Source organism: Trematomus bernacchii, unplaced genomic scaffold, assembly GCF_902827165.1.
Source record: "Trematomus bernacchii unplaced genomic scaffold, fTreBer1.1, whole genome shotgun sequence".
Taxonomy (NCBI): domain Eukaryota; kingdom Metazoa; phylum Chordata; class Actinopteri; order Perciformes; family Nototheniidae; genus Trematomus; species Trematomus bernacchii.
In genome coordinates, this window is record NW_022987910.1 from 36,215 (window position 1) to 56,690 (window position 20,476).

Consider the following 20,476-nt stretch of genomic DNA (forward strand, 5'->3'; position numbering starts at 1 on the left):
CACTGCAAAGGTCTGATATCCACCTATATTTTTTTATATATATATTTCAGCTATTGATACATTTTAAGATTGAGAACAAAAATATAATCATCAATATCAATTATGTGGCATTACTATCGGCTACAATAAATTAAGTCTTTGTTTCACAAAGAATTCACTGGCCTCCCAGCAGTATAAACTGTAACTGCAACATTAAAGTAATGAACAACTTAATACATCAATAATTATAATCCAATGATATGATAAATAACATTCAGAAATAGACCCTTCTGAATAATACATATTTTAACTTTTGGTATTTCGAGTATATTTTGATTATGATACCTTTCTACATTTTCTAAATTTCATTTGGAATCCATCAAGTTTTCCTTTATAGTAATTTGTTTGTTCTACTATGTGATATTACTACTTTTACTTTAGTTAAACATGTAATCCATTACATTTATGCATGAGCAGTAGTACCTACTGATACCTAATGATATGATCTACAGTATGCTAACAATCCCAAGTGCCGTTTTGAGTGCCATCATGTATTTTTACTTACGTTAATAGTTCCACCTTTTCTTCCACCACTGTTTTTTAAAACCTGACTTTGTAGTCAGTATTGTTTAATTTTGTAGGAAATAAAGCACATATCCATAACATAAATGTCTATTTGATATTAGGTTCACCTCCTAGAATATTGAAACATTGATGTGCATTTGGCAATTTACAATCCCTCATAGCCAGCAAGGTTATGTAACCATGATATCTGTTCATGTGCTGTTTTTCCCACGATCACAACACATGTGCGAATCTCGCATATGGATTCATACAAGCCTATTTTTGCCAAATACAAAAATGCTCTAAAGTTGAGAAAAGTTTCTATAGTTATCTCACTTCAAGTGCCCACTGAGGTCAGGAGGTCAGGTTAACCTATACAAAGTGGCTCACTCCTTTAACTTGTTAGTTGACCAGCATACATATAGAATTTACAGGAATATAAATGCCTCTAAATACAAAACACACTATAACACAACCAACAGATTAAAATGTGCTTCATATTTAATCCCAACCATCATTTATTAAAAATATTGAATATCATGTGTTTTCAATACAAAGCCACTCAACCTTTTTTTCTTTACAAACACAGCTAGGTAAAATCTCCTTATACTGACCATAACACATCCAAACGTAATCTACTAAACTTCCAAAGATACTCCTTGAGAAGAAACAGTTATTATAGAGGACAAAAGATGGCTTAAAGTCTAGTTCCTCAAACAGTTGCTATCTTTGGACTTAAGTTCCCCGTTTTGAAATCAAGAACGCCTTCTCCGTCCTATGGAGGATCTTCTCTAAGCCCAATCGCGATGCAACTTTTACTTTTTAAACTTTTACAAACGAATGTGTTGCATGAACGCTTTTATTTGTTCAGGAACTTCTGTCTCTTTAGTGAAATACTTGTTTAGTTTTGTTAGGATATGTTTTACATGAACATTTAAAGAAGTAAAAACTCCAGCACCACACTTATAGTATAAAGAACAACAGACACATTCAACTCACCAGCTACATGCTGTTAAAAAAAACATCATAATATAAAGTCATTACATGCAAAAGAATGATCCTGGGTTTACATCTCTGTTCAGGTCTACATTTGGGGTATAACTGTAATTTTGGAGCTGCAGGTTAAGGATGCTGAGCTGTGGGTCAACAGGTGATTGCTAGCCTTCAAAATAGTTTTAGATAAAAAGCGGCCCACTGAAGGTTGAATAATATTGAACTTGAATAAAAGCCACAGAGGCTGGTTGATGCCAGCAAAAACACACAGAACCTTAGGGATAAGATAAAGAGAGTGGGGCTTTATTTAATCAGCCTTGTATTTTCCCATTACTCTGCTGACGTTCATTTTTCACATTTACCAATCAGTGTACATCTCACAGTACACGACTGCAAGACAGTGAACGGCAATACACGATGTTGTAACTGTGTTTGCTCAGGGTAATTGCTTTCTTATTAAGGGAAATACAATTAACATATAATTTATGATCCATACAATTCGTTGTCTATCTAATTTTAGATGTAAGTAGTGTAAACCTCGAGAGAGAGGGAATCAATCAAATGCAAACTAAAGACTTGGATAATAAACAAAAATGGTGAACAAAATAGAAAGCATTTCATGTACAAGACTTAATTATCTGAGTTGATAGAACAGAGAGCAGAAATAAAAAGAAATACAATCAAAGGAATCATTTTTAATTCTGTCCTGCAACTATGCTTTTGTCTGTCGTCGTTTCTTTTCTTTCTGTATTTTTATTTATTTATGGATTATGGAACTCTTGTTTTCCCTTTTGTATGTATTTGAATAAGTTACCGATGTTTCCCAGATAATTCAGGTATTACTTTTTGTATTTGTATTGCTTAAAAGGCAGATGTTGTTGCTTAAGTCTGCCTCTAGGTCGCAGTGTTGAGTTATGATTTCAAATTCACCTTTTAATTCTATGTATTTGTTCTCTCTATTTGAATGCAGACTCTCCCAGTGTTTATTCACCTGGCAAATAATCATTGCTGCAAACTGATTCATAGACTGTGATTCAAACGATCAACACAAATAAATTACTGTTTTGTTTGAATTGATACCTTCAAAGCAACAAAAGTGAGGATTGTGGCAGATAATCATGAAGGATGACACTTTGAATGACAAGAGAACATATTAAAGTGCCACTATGATGGATTTTAGTAACGTCTTTCATGTTTTTGATTTGGGCCAGAAGTTAATTTGAATGGACTGCATCTTAAATTAACTTGATTAGTGCTTTGTCGCTTTAAAAGATCACAGGGATCTGGGTTCCCATAATTTAGTCTTATCCTTGAATCAAAATCATTTGCTATTCGTCAATGAGAGGGAACTCGTTGTGGTTCAACAGGAAAATACAGTACTGTGTGTGAGAGGAAATCACGTCTTAAAGGCTGCACTCCTGAGCAATATACCAAACTCACCTTTCGATACAAGCCTCTTACAGTTTGAGCAGGGAAACCACATTCTTTGATTTGCATTGATCCTGCTCACTTGATTGATTAGCTATATTTAGACTCTTAAAAAACCACTTTGACTGTTAATTGCTTGCTCTGGCGAACGATCCAATATGCGTCGTGAGGATTATTGTTATCGGTTGAATTTGCAAAGTAATCAGCTTTTTAATTTGTCACTGGATGTGGTCAAAAACACTTGGTTATTCACTTTAACCCTAATGGTTTCCTTTGGGCTCATACAGCAAGAACCACAGGCATATACCACAAGAAAAAAAAACATGTTTGACTTGGCTATATTTGCTTGATATTCTGTGATTTTATATTTTTTATGAGAAGAGTCATAACAAAAGATTTTGAATTAAATATTTTTCAGTGGTATGTCCTAGCAAAGGATTTTTAAACCCTGTTTGGGTCTCAGAGTTTTAAAAGCTGGTTGAATACAATGCATTATCAAAGTCCTGTACATATTAGCTTTTTGTTGATAGTATGTTCTTTTTGGATAGACGAAGGAAGATGTGTGTTCATGTAACATCATTATCTAGAGAGCATCCTGTGATAAGATCATCACCTGGCGCACAAAATCAGGGCCAGGGGACTAAGACGGATGCCCCTTGTTCTGACCACATCCAAATAAAAACATTTGGCCATCTTTTTGATTACAGCTAGAGATTTATAAAGTTTCCTGACTGTTTCTTGCAAGGTTGGGACACTATCATCGTGACTAAACCTGTCTACAGAGAGAAATAAATGCCTGAACATATTTTGCCATGACACACACAGTTGAAAACAATACCAGAGTCACAATGCTGATGGTAAAGAAATCCTTGTTTGATGTGAATACAATTATTTATGGTAATAGCTGCATTCTAACACTTTCATCAAATGTGCAAGCATTATATGTTTAATACAGTGTTTCAAGGTGACTTTAATATGTTTTTTTGTAAATAAATGCATATTACCAGCGGCAACAGCAGTGAACATTTTTACCTTGGTAGTTTGTGTGTGTGTGTCATCAAAGTGTGGAACACATTTTCTTGTTGGATTTGTTTGGACATAATCCCCCTGTAAAGCGATTTAACAGCAGTGAATTATTACATTTCTTTATTTTGCTTATAACAGCAACACAGCTTCAGATGGCATTTGGGAAAACGTGTACAGTTATAATATTCCGTGACTTATTAAAGAACATTATCTGGGGTTTCATGTTATAGTTTCAGTAAGAGCACATGGGGGGATTGGGAGGAAACACTGTGAGAAGTTCTTTCTGCGGTGGAGGCAGAAAGGTGAGACTGCATCTCTCCACACACTTACCTGTCTGTCTGCTCCAAGGACAGATGGCCAGACACACATTTTATCCCAGACAGAAGAAGGGGAGAGGGGAATTCAATCACACACTACAACCCTCCAGCACCCTCAACCCGATTTTCCCAATACTGTAGTTTGCCCCCCGTCACTACTCCCCCTTTATCATTTTTCTCTCATTCTTTTTTCATCTTTTGAAGTCGCTTCATTTCAGATGCATTCATACATTTCCAATATCTTTATGTATGAGTCCCCCCCCCTTCCCTCTTCCTCTTCCTCCTCCTCACCACCGCCACCCAATGCCCCTTCCTTCCCTCTCCCCTTTCTCTCTCTTTCTTTACCCTTCTCCTATCCTCACCCCTTTCTTGTCTTACCTCCTTCTGTCTTCCGCCTTTCTTCCCTATCTCCCCCCTTCCCTCCCTCTCTCTCTCCCTCCATCCCATTACTGTAATCCATCACTCTTCCATCAGCCACCATGCAAACAGGCCTTGTGGTTACCATAGCAACCACCTCCGGCCCGACAGTGCGCAGCCCCTCTCTGATTGGCTGGCAGGGCCCAGGCAGTCTCAGTCTGTCTGGGAGATGTGGTAATTGGCTGGGAAGTCCTACACACACACACACACACACACACACACACACACACACACACACACACACACACACACACACACACACACACACACACACACACACACATTTACACAAAGTACAGTACTCTCACATTGGCATACAGTATGCACATGCACGCACATGACGCACACATAAACACACCTGTGCTTTCTCTGGGCCTAAATATTCATACACATTGTATTAAGTGAAACACACACACACACACACACACACACACACACACACACACACACACACACACACAGTGCATAAACATCCTCTGAGATATGAAAGGGAGACTGGGGTCAGAGTAATGAAGCTCATAAGAAGATGGGGGCTCTAGGCTCTGTGTGTGTGTGTGGTTTTGTGTGTGTTTGTGTGTGCACGCATGTTTGAGTGTGTGTGGCACAGGGCTTTTGTGTGTGTGGGTTTCTGTATGCACAGGAGGGCGGCGGTTGGGGGAGTAGTGCAGGATTTTGGATAAGGTTGGAGCTCTGCCAAAGGATGGATGGAGGAATTGGTTTTTCGGAGTATATTGTTAAAAATACCTATATTCCCCCAAGGAACCGAGTGTGCACTATTTTTTGGTTTTCTGGCTTCTGAGAGGAAGCAGGCAAGAGAGGGGGAAAAATGGAATTGTTGATCAGCTTGACTTCACCCTGCTGCTGTTGCTCAGCCAGGTCTGGCCAACATAGCAGCTATGATGAATGTCTCATCTCCAGGAATACATCACAAATAGCAAAACTGTACCTGCCCTGAATAGCAAAGTGTATTCTCTTCTGCAGTGTTGTTCGAAAACAATTGTGGACTATGGGGCTCTTTTGTCCCCCTTCCGCAGCTTTTCAGGCCAGCTAAAGAAGGAAAACAATGCTGTACCTTATTCTTTTGTCAATTCAGAGCCAATTTGTCCCTTTTTCAAACACATGAAAGGGTTAGAATATGTGTGGAGTGCGTCGCACAAAAGAAAATGAAGGATTCTAGTGAATTGATTTAAGCCACAAGAGGTAATTGGAAATGATAATGAGTTATTAAGAGTTACTGTCCTAAACGCACTGCTTTGATAGATTATTATCTTTAGAATGTAAAGAGGAAAAATGCTGTTTTGGCCTTGGCTGCAAAGTCTTCCTTACCTGGAATAAAAAGGTTAAACAGAATAGTTAGATGCCCCGGTTGGCAACAATGCAGACGACTAGACGGACAAATTTACTCTCCAAAATCACATAAATATTGAGTAATTTATACAACAGAAACACACTTGAACAAACACAAATATACACACTCACACAAAATAACAACAATAGCATCAACACATTTTTCAATCTCATCTTTTTAATTGAAAAAAAATGAGTCAAGGGAAGAGAGAAAAAAAACTGGGTAAATTGAGAAAGTCGGATTAATTCACAGAGAATGATTGACAGCAGTGATGACAGCAATGCGGTCACAGTCCACATTTCAAAGCATTCCCAGGTTCCAGACAGAGAAAGAGAGAGAGAGGGGGGGCGGGGTGGGGGCTAGAAAATGTTCCTCTCAAAATGTTCCTCTCAAGGTAAAAAATTAAAATTAAAAACTCATCTTTATCCAGTGTTGTTACAATAGACAATCACGTTGAAAAAATGTAAAGATCAAAAATAAAAAAGTGCACCCGCACTCACACACATACATACTTACAATTAGTTTCTTATTTTTGGGAAATGAAACATAAAAGTGCAAGCAAGATCACACGACGACAATATACAAGAGAGGCCTAGAGTGTCCCAACCTTCTATTCGAGCCACACCTACAGCCTGCAACGGGGGGAGGTTGGGGTAATGGCGTAAAATCGAGTCATGGAGGTTTTTGGGGCTGCTTTGTTTGAACCCTGACACCCCCATCATCACCAACACCTTCCATTTGTACAAAGGAAAGGCTCAAGTTTCATTTAATGACCACACTGTTACTCACCCTTCCAAAGAAACACCATGGCTTCCCCTCCCTTCCCCAGATAGTACAATCAAAATGAGTTTGACTCCACCAAGCTTTTCCTATTAAGTGCATGGAAAGCTCCCAATTAAAGGCTTTTCTGTCACCATCAACATCATCACCAAATACCACACAAACATTTCTATTATCGATTGAAGATCATCATAAACATTTCATCACCAAACTGTTTCCACTCAAACACACTTCAAGTCTAGATGCTTTGATTGGTTAATGGAAATAAACATTTTTTGATTGGATACTACTGGTTTTATAGCACTGACTAAACACACTGTATAATGGCTATCAGCATTCTTGCTTATCCAAGTGCCTTGTGTAAAATGTGCACACTTAAGTACTCTGTTGTTGCCATCTGTACACGGCATTTAAATCCTCAAGCAGTACTGGGCCATGCAAGTGGTTCCACTGAGACAAACAAAATGTCTACAAAATAATAATAATTCACTATTTTGGTTTGGTTTGCTTTTCTCTGACCTTCCAGTAATCATAAGTGGTTATACACACACACACACACACACACACACACACACACACACACACACACACACACACACACACACACACACACACACACACACACACACACACACACACACACACACACACACACACACACACACACACACACACACACACACACACACACACACACGCAGAGGCATAAAAACACTTAGGGAGACAATGCAGCCACACTGTGCAAAATGTGAATAGACACATATGACAAAGCAAACAAACAGGAAATTAAAATAAGTTGAAGGTTCATTTTCATCATAATTTAAAAAAGCAATTCTGACAATATCAAAATATAAAATCAGAAACATTTCAGGTGTCATTCATGCATCAGTGAAGTCACATTAAAGGTGGGGTAGGTAATTCACTTCAGAAACACTTTTTGTTATATTCCATGGAATGCTCTTAACATCCCGATGGCAATGAATATATTAAATGCTTTGACAATAAATAAATACATTAAAAGAATTCCATCTGTGGAAGCCGTGGCGCTGTAAAAAGCACGACCAATTATTTTAGCCAGCCCGGCTAAAATAACTGGATGGCCTGTCAGCCTTCCATCTCGTGCACAAACTTATCTCGTGCCCTCATTGGTCATGTGCACGTTTGTGTGTGTTGGAGGAGGGGCTCTGTAAGGAAGTCTGAAGGAAGGGCAGATTTTTTTCGGCTGCGTACTTTCAAATTCTAGCGCACTCGAGCTGGTTTCTCCATTCTTACCTACCCTACCTTTAAGTTTGGGCGTAGCACAGTATTTGCACCTAACGTCTTTCTGTATCAGAGGGCAAACACAATTACAGGTCAGGTAGATTCCCACAAGCCATCTGATCTTGCTAGTTTCCATTTAGAGACGTGATGCAGCATTAAAATGAAATGTTCATTCAAAACAACTGAATTTTCATACTTTCTTTATGTACACAAGAATATGAAATACTGTATGAAATGGCGATTAGTTGCCTTAGTTGCCCTATTTACATTGTTCCAATCTTAAAGCTAACACATCATTGGATGGAAACCTTCCCTATCAAACAGTTCAGAAATGTTGCAAACATACTCCCAAATCAGCACTTTCACTTCAGCATTATTTGTGCCCATTAAAGTTGCCTTGAGAAGACCAGGTAACTAGTTGAGGATAACACTTAGAAGAAAATGATGTTCCTCATATATTGACATGCTGGCTGGTTTACCTGATAAATCCCATTATGGCAACTCAGCCTTAACACTTAAGCTTGACCTTCAAACGCTGATTTATTATACTAGATTCTAACGTAGCAGATGGCCGAATTTTTGGACACTGGACACAGTGTGATGATTTTGTATTAATCAAAGACTTGTTGAACTAAATGCGATGTAGTACAATTAAGAGGGTTGTGAAAGAGAAAGGACGAAAAGAGATTTACATTTAAGAAGTATTCATAGGAATAAATCAAAAGCATATGATGTTAATGATTTCAGATGGCGTAACATTTTGGCCAGGTGTTCATAGGCATTAGCTCTAAGACTGGAAGCAGCGAAAACTGCTAGACTGACTCTGTCCGATGATAACAAAATCAATCTACCAGCCCTTCTTATAGTCTCTGAAATATATCTAATTTGATTAATCTGTAGAAAACAAAGGGAAAGGCGACAATTAAGGATTGTTAACGAGGAGTTTAATGTTGGACTTTTTTCCGGCGGGCACAGGGGCCTTCGTGAGTTTCTGCCAAGTAATAGTGTGGCCGTAAAACTTTAACATGTCTTTTGAATTGTGATTTTGGTATCCAAACAAGTGAAGTCCTCAACACTTGCTGGTCTTGACTCAGGACATCAGTGCTGACTTAACTATTACTTTTTCCCACATCTTTCAGAACATGTTAATGCTGGGTTTTCCCTATTCATAGTACGTCCGTGCTACCCAAATACCCTCACAGATGCCACCTAGCATGAAACTGGCTACAATTACTCTTCTGCTCAGATAAACTCATACAAACAGACACACAGGCACACACACACTGAGTTTAAAACCGACACAGTTTGGCCAAAATAGTTCATATCACAAACACATTATTGCGAATTAAGTGTGCTTTCTTTTCAATTTCAATTTAAAGTATTTAAAGCAATTGGAAATAACGACATGCAGATGAAAACAATAAATAAAAAAGGAATCGTAAAAAATATGTTTTAAGCCGAAGTTCTGCATTGTCCACACATCAATCCTACATTCTTAACACACAGATAATACACACCAAGCACCAGGAGTGTTTCAGTCTCGCGTTGGCTTCACAGTCATGGTTTCATAGAAGGGAAGGGTGATTAAAGGTCAAGTCAGGGATTTGTGAGAGATGCTTAGCCTAAATTGTCATTTTTAAATATACTGTTTGATCAGAGATAGCTGATTTGAGAAAAAAATCCATCCCTCCTCTCATCTGAGGATAACATCCTAACACAATAAAAACCTTCAGTGTCAATCCCAAAATGCATCATTAATTTGAGGAAACCCCATGCAAAGAGAGAAGATGCGGTGAGGTCAAAGATGGTTCGAGTTCCTGACCTGATGCTCATTGTTTTTCAGTGAGGGGAGTTTTGAAAAGTGTGAAGATGGAGAACCAGTCAGAATTCTGTACAATTCCCCTCCCTTTGAAACTGCACAGGGCAGCCAGCCCTGCCGACAAATAGCGGTGCGGAGTTCAACGCCTCAGCTCTGCTGTGAATGGAATGGGACATCGGGAGGAAAATACATTTTGGTTAGGTGTATATTTCACAGCAATGGAACCTACTGGTCCATGGTTATCCAGGGTCTTCCAAGCCCTGTCCTTGACCTAACACCTATCCATTTTATTAATTCTCTCTCACTCCTTGACTGAGTTGCAGCTGAAGATCATTAGGGCTCATCCGAGGGCCCTTAAGAGCGTTTCTGTGGAGCAGTATGCCTCTGAAGTGCCCTTGGCAGGCTGGAGTGTGTGTCTTGCTAGCTAACTTATTGATAGCTGATGAATTCCTCTGTTGAGCAGAGCAGAAAAAAGGCAGGGAGGGGGGTTTCAGGTCAAGCGTCGGGGAATGTGAGTGACACTAAAGGACGGAGGTCGGTTTGCCGCTGGAGAGACGTTCAGGAACGCTGTGGATGCTGTGTGCTCAGTCGTGTCAGAGGTCACTGGGACGGATTGTAGACAAAGTGGCGGCGACTGGATCAGAGGAGAAGGAGGGGGCAGCTGAGGCACAGAGAGGGGACGACGAAGAGGTGATTTGGGAGAGGGAGGATGAAGGGCCGAGAGGATGAGGTGCAGCTCCGCGGATTAAGTGAGGGTGATGTAGGCTGAGGCCTTCTCCTTCAGATGTCTCAGACACAGATGACAGCTCCAGCTCCCTGTACAACACACACACACACACACACACACACAGATCTGAAGTTCAATCACTGCTATTGTAAAGCCTTATGGATTAATCCTTCATTTTCGACGGAGCGTTAAGTAATACTGTAAATTAAAGCTCCATGTTGAAACACCACATGCTGTGTGCCTGTGGATTGCAGATGAAGGGGATTTGACAACTAGTTTCCTGTGGATTTGAGCATAGGATTTGTGACATTAATTAAACATCAACTTGAGATAGATGCTAAAACCCAACTCTTAGTGTACAAACACCATGCTTTAATCAGACTAAAGGGATCCCGTGAGCATTCATCACAGCACAGTATGTTTAAAAAGATATGTTTATCATCCATGTGAGAGCTCCGCAGGTCTTTCCTGGAGAGTAAACCTAAGTTAACAGACTATTGCTGAATTTAAAAAATGTTTCTTGTAAATCCAAAGTGTTACATGTGTGGGCAGAGCATGACACTGTTAGTGAGTGTTGAACACAAGTGCCACTGCTACTGTATGTTCAGCCAAGTGACACTTTTACCATGGAAACAGATTATCTCTGCTTCTTCTCATTTCCATGACAACAACTTCAAACATCCTAAGGCTGCCATCTTGTATGTGTAGTAGGCAAATGTGTTTATTTACCATGGTTATTCATGTTGAGATAGACACACTATCAGGACAATTAGATTAAGATGTATAAATGAATAAATTAAATGAATAGTAAGCAAACTTTTATCGTACATGTTTTCATAAATAAACAAGGTAAATACATATTACATGACTCCTGAAAGTAAACATTTTTATATCTAAAAGTCAGCACAATCTGGCTGTTCTGGGTTTCACGCTCCTCACTGCTATTGTCTCCCCACCTACAGCACAGAAGGTTAAATTAAACAAAAATGTTCTCAGTCCCTTGAAGAGCTTCAGTTCTGCAGTATCTCTTGATTATTGAACACATGCTTCCTTCTTATTGTTGTACATACCCTCTGGTGGTTCAGACATAGGAGGGCTCAGACAGTACATGTGGTATCCTCGGTCACAATCATCACAGAACAACAGCTGGTCCTGAAACAGAGCAGGATATTCACACAAACAGGAGTTATTATGTGGGGACAGATTTTATAGCACACAAAAGCATGATTTTATATGTATAGTAGTTTTAAGGAATATGATTCAAAGGGCTGAGGTTTGATATACATGAGCTTTTTCTTGTTTTTAAATTGAGAATCCAATTATCTAGAAACGCTGTTAACTACTGTTATTAGGGTGGTAGAATTTTGAAAACTTGCCTCCACAGAAAAAGTTGTTTAAGGCAACCAACAAAAATCAACATGCTCTGTGACCTTATAGTCCACGCTACAGTTTATGTTATTATTCATTAAAGATTAAAAAGACAGCCTTTATTCTAGTTGTGTATATATATGTGTCTTTGCAAATCCCTTATGGGTTTAAAATGGTGTCAGCCCAGTGGGACCAATTAGACAACAGAATATCACAGTGGTCAACTTCCAGCCAGAGGGATCAAAAAATCGGTGAGCAAAAAATGGATTCCTTCAAGTATAGAAATGTGTATTCCCTAAATTCGCTCTATTTATAAAACCTAAACTCATAGTCAAACAGTAGTATGTTCTACACTATGTATGTACAGTATGTAATGTGTGTGTGTGCCACATGTGTTTAGAGTCAACATAATAAAAAGTGAGATCTTACATCGTTCTCAGAGGTGCCACACAGACTGCAGGACTTGCACTCGATGCACTGCCAGCGATAAGTCCTCACCGCAGCCGTCATGTTCACTGTGAACTGCAGACAGGACGGGTGGCCTGAGTGCACACACACACACACACGCACACACACGCACACACACACACACACACACACACACACACATTTACACAAAGTACAGTACTCTCACATTGGCATACAGTATGCACATGCACGCACACGCACACACACACACACACACACACAAGCACACGCCCACACAACATTTTTTTTCACCATTGCTTTCTGTATTATGAGGACAGTCATCAATCATCTACCTTTTCCATCTCTCCGTCAGTTAGCTTGCTCCATACGGACGAATTAATTATAAGTATTTATATTTTAGGAGGAATCCAACCGTGGTGTGTTACAATTGTGAACATGACATAATTTGAGATAGCTTAAAGATTTTTTGGAAAACTTTGCATCCTATATTTACATAAAGCATCTGAGGTTTTTGAGAAATGACTATACCGTTGGCTTACTTTAGATACAAACGATGTTGGAATTTATACAATAGTCTCCAAGGGGCCCTATTATGCTTTTTAGGGTTTTCCCTTTCCTGTAGTGTGATATATGGCTTTTTATTCGTGTTAATGGTCTGCAAAGGCTAAAATCCCGAAGTTTCTCTCCCACACATTCCCCCCCTGTCTGAAATGCCTACATTGGATTTCTTTGTTTACTTCAGCAACATAGTGACATCACTACGTAACACTCGTACTTCTTTTGGCTACAACACATTGTACCTGATATGGCTAAGGGGCAGGACATCTCTGGTTTCAGACAGAGGGTGAAAAGAGGTGCTGCAGAACAGGCATGAGAAAAATAAAGACCTTATTGAACATTAAAGCATGTTAACATATCACAGAATACTAATATGAACCTGGAAATGAGCATAGTAGGACCCCTTTAACTAATTAAATATCTAACATGAACATTTATTTATTTTCCATTGTACTTAACTTCTCTGCTGTTTAGAATGTATTGCACTACCATAATTATAAGTTTTTCCTGGTACTAATGTTATGTCATCCCCGCTCCTTGATGTGAGTGGTTATAAAGAAGAGGACCATACCATATTTATGCTTGCTGCAGCCCATTCACTACAAGTCACATACTTATTTTTAAGTTCTGTTTTATTTTATTTCCAGATGAAAAAAACATGTGGAGAAAAAAAAATATATATACAGTACATGCAATCAAGTGATACACACATTCTTCACCATAAACCAATCTCTGCAAACATATAACCAGGATATACAAGCACAGCCCACAAATGAAAACAAAGGGAGATATAATGGGAAAATAATAATACAACCATATTTAAAAAATCATACTTGAACTCTACTCTGATCAAATGTACTGTCGGCCCTTCACAATATATAAAGTCCATTCTCTCACAAACTCATAAGCTTCTTGCAGCACAAGCAACATGGTCTCAAAAAGAAGAAAAAGACAATGGGTTTAAGATATCACAATTGTAAAGTATGTTGTTGTTGTACAACATGCCAGGATTGAAAGATATGCAGCCCATTTTTTATTTATTTTTTTGCAGACATTCGAAGCAATTTTGTCTTTTTTGGTCAGGCAAGGTCACTGATATTACATTTTATTGAGCGTACATATCATATTAATTGCATATACTTGAAGTTAAATTGTTAAATTACTTAAATTGTATCTCAAGTGATTTATCTATTTGATATTCTTAGTATTGTACAGACTATTACAAAATTAATAATCCATGTCTATAATGTTATCACTCATGAAACTGATTGTTATGTGTAATTTTATATTAAATAGCACTTTAGGTTTTAAAGTGGATTTATATTCCTGGCACTTAAACAAGCAGCAACAGAAGCGTGTTTAAAAAATGAGTCAATTTTGCAGAGAAGATTTTAGTACACTTTACATTAAAGCCACTGTCTTTCAAAGCATTTCATATCGTTTAGGAATATTTAAAGTATTTACTTTTCAAGCAGCCACTAGTTTCTATACATTTCGACCTTTTGAACCTGCATTTAACACAAATGAATTGAATTGTTATGTACGGTGGCCTTAAAGAACAGTAAGTCCCCATTAATAAAATGTTTATTTACACATTTTACCAGATACCTATGTTGGTGTTCAGTTAATTGCTGAAAATACAGTGCAAGGTGATGCTACCATGTTAGGTAACATTTGTGAGATTTTATTGTAAAAAGAAATCAAACAAATGGCAGAATGGCTCAGTCTCTGCAAATTGGTTTTCAAATTCTCTCGAAAGTGTAAGCCAGTAACTGCTTGGAAAGTAACAAAGTAACTTGGAAATCTAAAACATAACAGCAAACGTCTATTAAAAAGGTTAAGTATACTGTGCACTGATTTGTAGTAGATGAGCTAAAACAAAAAACACTGGTATGGTCCGTTCATTTTTAAGCGTAACAGGATTTGAAACTTGCATTTATTTATATTGTAAATACGAAATCTACACTGAGTAAATATAACACACATTTGTGCATCAACAGAGTACGGCCTTCCTCCTGCCAACCATCCCCTTCAGCGGTGCCCTACCTGAGCGTCCACAGTCTGCACACGAGATAAGGTCTTCAGGACAGCCCGTCTTCTTTGAGCCTCCGAGGCAGAAGTCGCAGTAGCCGTTGGCGATCACTGAGCCGTCAGGTGCTTTCTTGGCTGGAAGAACAAAAAGAAAAGAGAAGCAGGTAAGAAAAATGGGGCTTCAGTTTGCTTCTGTCTGGGCTTTTAGAAAAGGGGGATGAGGAGCAGAGTGTAAACTCATAAGTCAGTGTTGTGAAATGCTGCCCTGGAGTGAAAGAGCTGTATCAGTCTCTAGACAGTGGAGAGGGGAAGAATATAAAAGTAAGATATACAGAGAAGCTTTCAGCAAGGTGTGCTGAGAAAGAGAAACATCGTCGACAGAGTCAAGGACTGCAGAAGGAAGGCCACAAGTCCAAGGCCCGCGGAGGGGGTGGGGGGGGCAGTAAAACTGACATAGCCCCCTTTGACTGATGTATGAGTACTGAGTAGTTAAATCACTTTTTTAGTACAACACCCAGGCCAGGAGCCAATATGAAAAATTAAGAGTAAAATTATTGATTTAATCATTCAATCAGTGTCGGAAAGGCTAGGTAACAACCATATTCAAAATAATAGAATACATTCATTAATCAGAGCACTTGCATGAGACTGTTAAACATGAGAGTTTAAAGTCAAAATAGAGGGAGGTCCATAGAAACAGCCGCTTCTATTACTCTTTCTCTCTCTTTGCATCCACGAAACGCAGGAAGGTTTAGAAACTTAACTAAGAAAACGTGTTTTGTCTGTCTGTCCATCAATCACCTTCACCACTTCTATACACAACAAACAGTGCTTTCCATGGTTCCCAAGACAACTGTAAACGTTAAATTGCATCGCAGCAGTCAGTGGGAATGAGTGACGGTGAGTGTTTGGCTCGTTGAAAGTACACATTTTGGGATAAAAAAATACACAATTCAGGCTATAATACATAAAAAGATGTCCAAAAGTTGCGTGGGCCTGCCTGCTGACAGAGCATTGTACTGACAGTGAGTGATAAGAGGTAGAACGTGATGTAAAACAAAGAAGAAGAGAGGAGATGTGTAACTAAGTCCCTGTTGCCAGACTCTCGCACCATCCCAGCCGGGCCCATCGCTCTGTCTACCTCTCTCTCCTTTTCCATCTGTTTGCTATGGTAAAAAACAAGCACCGGTGTGTGCCTGCGCTGGAGCCTGGGACTCACCAAACCCTGGCTCACCAGAGTGGGAGATGGGGAGGCACAGAGAGGGACGCCTACTGGAAGCCTCTGGTGTCTGGTTAATATTTTCAGGAGGAAGAGAAGGAGGGAAAAAAAGAGGGGGAACTGAAGAAAGACAGAACAAGTGTGAGTGTGTGTGTGAGGATTGTGCTGGGAGAGACCTGCCGTCATGCTGAGCGGAGAGGCAAGTGCTCCACGTGAAGCCATTTCATAATGATTATTAACAAGAGAGAAATTCCCCCTGCCTGTCGAGTGCTGTGGGTAAGCATACCACATCTACCCCCCCTCCCTCCATTCTTCTGTCTGTTAGTCTGTCTATCTGTCTGCCTCCTGCCAGTCTTACTGCTGTTGATTGCATAATCGCTTTAATGGAAGCAATCACATAACCACTGCAGACTATTTTGTATGTGCGCTTTCTCCTCTAAGATGTAAAGCCCTGGATGGGTCCTTCACGATGAGTCACCAGGCAGGTCAGAGCAACAGTGAATACAATAGAGTGGATTTCACTCAGGTACACCATACATATACTGTAGGCATGCACAGAGAGACGTCCAGAAAGACAAAAGATACGCACACACAGGCGCGCAGACAGACAGCGCTGCAGGTGTTATTTTTGTGCCTGGCCATATGAGAGACTGAGAGAGGCCATTAATCCATCCATTTCAGGGTGGGGTCTTATTTGGCCCAAAGGGGAGGGGGTGAGTACAGGGTGATGGAAAAGAGGGTGAGATGGGAAGGAGGAGTGAGAGAGATTGGGTTTCTACTCCACACTGGCTTTAATCCTCAGAGAAATAAAATAATAAAAGAAACTCTCTGATCATGTGGAGAGACAGACAGAAAGACTGACAGAAAACAGGGGAGGGGAGGGAAATAATAAGCTGTACCTGCTACTGCAGAATTCAACAGGAGTGCGCTGAGCAAAAAGAAAAAAAGCAAGAGGCTGTCATCTGTAGTGAGAATGAAACTGCATAGGACTTTACTGCTGGGCTGTGCACTCTTATATGGGGTGCAATGATGAAAAACAAGCTGGAGAAACTGTATCAGCATCAATAGAAACATAACCAAATGCAATTACTAATTTCTCTGTCAACAAGGATTCTCAGGGCACCAGATTAACAGTATATGTTCGATTAAATTGTATTTGTATAGTTCGATATACTAAAACTAGGAGGGTTATCTTGACGATGGCTGCAGAAAAACACTGAGAATTCACTATTTATTTTTCAAACACAGATGGCCCCATCCTCATAATTCTCAGTAATCTCCTCTTCGGCTTATTATATGAGATCTTGCTGGTGTCAGCTTTTCAAAATTGAGAGTTTCATTATGGAAATAACACCTGCACATCATCAGACCTATGTGCTGGCGAGGGTTAGGCAGATATTTCCTAGTCCTTTCCCCCCCCCCCCCCCCCCTTTATTAACAAATTATCAGGAAGTCAGGGTCGTTTTTAATATCATACAGTATTGCTGAGATGATACGATGGTATTGAATTTTGCCAAAGCACATTATAGAAAGATAGTAATAATTGTAACATTTAAGTAGCAGAAGGGCAGTAGTAGGCTATACGGATACATGATGGTGGAAATGTACAAAAGGCATATTCTATTCTAATATTTGCTTCACATTCTCATGTCTATCAAACTATCAAAGTATAGGCCCAGTTCCATTGAAATTGTGCTTAATTTAACTTAACCAAAATACTTATGAGTGATTCCCATCATGTAGTCCCTATCATTTTAGTTTAACAATCAATTCTCTGAGCTTTTTCATAGTTTATTATTCCCTAAATGGGACCAACATTTACAAATTGAACGTCATGTTGTATTAAATAAGACCTGAAGTAGCGACTGAGACCACAAACTTGTCAGGGCAATGTTGCCGGAGATAAGAAGTAGCGTCATTTCCACATAGACTTTTATATAATCGGCTTTCTTTTTGCAACCAGTCGCACCCACAGTCTTTTTACTTTTTTTGGCACATAGCTTGTCACTTGCTGCTCACAGTTGACTGTCTAGGGATTAGTGATTGAGTGCAGGGAGTCACCATGTTCACCCTTTAAGTTAGCTTGTTAGCATGCTAATATTGCTAAATGGCACAAACAAAGTACAGCTCTAGGCTACCTGTAGTTTTACAGGTATTTGCTCAAAAATAATTACAAAGTGTAATCATTAGATTCAGAGAGATTCATTCTGCTTGGGGGTAGGGTTAGTTATTAAATTACATTGCACTCTATTTAACAGAGGTAGACCGACTGACCATTTCAAGAGATACAGTATTTAACCCTATGTGCAAACTGTATGAAGAAGTCCTACTCCAAATGAATGTCGAGAGGATACAGTATAAAGACTTATATATACACTATATCTGTATTTACTTGTTTAAGAACAACATAGCCAGATGTTTACTGAGTCTAGCAGAAGGACGTATAAAGCTGTAGAGACAGATGCGGCGTGCAGCCCTGGAGCCAACGTAAACACGTTTTGTCTTCTTGTTCTGGTCAAATAAATTGCTTTTATCTTTGCTGCTTTTATTTTGGCTCGCTGCTGCTGATTGGGCCTCACAATCCCCGGTGGAATAAACTAGACAGGCACACATGTGGATAGCCACACACATTCGGGCTACGTTTTATCTGTGTGCTACCGTTTCACTGTTGGTGTGTGCATCTGTGTTTGCCTTTGTAGTCGTTCCTGTGTGCATGTGTGTGCCTGCGTCTTTGTGTGTGTGTGTGTGTGTGTGTGTGTGTGTGTGTGTGTGTGTGTGTGTGTGTGTGTGTGGGTTTGGAGGCCCCAGAGAGTGAATCAGCAGGTCCTGACGCATGTGAGTGAGTTGGGGCTGCCCGCTGGCCTGCCTGCACGGAGAAAAAAAACTCCATCAATGATTAAACGCCTGCGGCCATGTTACAGAAGCCGCCTGAAACCACAGACACGCCATCGCCAGCAAAGGGAGGGAGGGGAGAGGAAAATGATAGAGAGACAGAGGAAAGAGCTAATGAGCAAACATAAAACAGATATAAGGCAGGTGGAGAGAAAACCAGAAGAAAATGGCACCAGTCTTTTTTTCTCCCCCTCGTTAGTTTAACCTCTCCTGCTTTTCCTCTCTTTAAATCCTTACCTCTTTCAGCCACCCTGCTCCAATCCTTCTCTTTTCTTACCTCCAAGTCTCCCTCCTTTACCTGACCCTCCTCTCCTCCTCCTCCTCCTCCACTCTCCCTCCCACCCTCCCCTCCGCTTCGCTCCTCTTCCAATTACCAGGAGGAGTATGAGCAGAACCGCACACTTCACAGCTTTCAAGTGTTGGAGAGAGATCCTCCTGGGAATTATCCAGCAAGAGATGAATCCTCAAATGCTCCTCACCCCCCCCCCCCCCCCCTACCCAACACCTACCCTTCCCCATCCTTCCTCCCTCTCTGCTTATAATTCTCTCTCCCCCTGCCTCATTTTCTCTCCCTTCCTCCTACATGCTGCTCTTCGTAACAGAGCGTTGTTATTTCGCTCTCTGAACTGCCTCTTGCCCGGCTCCTATTGTAATTGAAGTCTCTCTTTTCACAAAATAATTGTATTGCATTGCAATGATTACTTTAATGTATCTGGTTGTATTTGTTATTTATATTTTCATGAAATGGGAAGCTATTATTTAAGAAAAGATAACATGCTGGCCAAAATGGGATTCATTTAGTGTTTTGTGTGTTTAAGAAAAATGCATACAAGTTTGGATACATGGTCATTTACTCGATTTGCACTGCAGAAAGATGGAAGTGATTAGCATTCAACAATTAAGCAGAGTAGTTTCCAAAAGAATGAAACTGAAATAAGTTAAATTAAATACATGAATCTGATCTTAACCCCTTGAGAGAATATTTTATTTACAGATTGAGTGACTAATGGTAAGAAAACTATTGCGTACGTACGGTGTGTCATCATGAAAAGCAACAAGACAAAATAGTATCACTGTGAGAAAGTACAGGAGAATAAGTTATGACTAGTTGTCTTTATCCTCATCCTGGCAATGTCCCAAAGTATCTTCCTCCTGTATCCTACTATTCTACCTCCTCTTCCTCTCTTCCCTCAGTCTCCCCCCAGACTTTGACCTGGGATCAATACCACAGACGGACTCTGGCTGGTCGATAATCTCATCCTCTGGCCGGCTGCTGTGGAAGCCTCATCAACTCAGTGCTTCAAATCCAAGAGGAATTACC

At 39.8% G+C, this 20,476-nt stretch overlaps 1 protein-coding gene across 1 annotated transcript in view; it reads right to left on the bottom strand.

Annotated features, from left to right (window-relative positions):
• Positions 1-8,052: 8,052 nt before the first annotated feature.
• The window catches only part of dpf1 (D4, zinc and double PHD fingers family 1), a 41,764-nt gene continuing 29,340 nt past the window's right edge, over positions 8,053-20,476 (bottom strand). Inside the window, exons 9-12 of the mRNA XM_034114983.1 lie at positions 15,060-15,179; positions 12,456-12,568; positions 11,729-11,810; positions 8,053-10,747 (exon numbers count right to left, since the gene is read on the bottom strand). Coding sequence (XP_033970874.1) covers positions 10,677-10,747; positions 11,729-11,810; positions 12,456-12,568; positions 15,060-15,179 — 386 coding nt within the window. The 3' untranslated portion in view covers positions 8,053-10,676. The remainder of the gene's footprint in view (positions 10,748-11,728; positions 11,811-12,455; positions 12,569-15,059; positions 15,180-20,476) is intronic.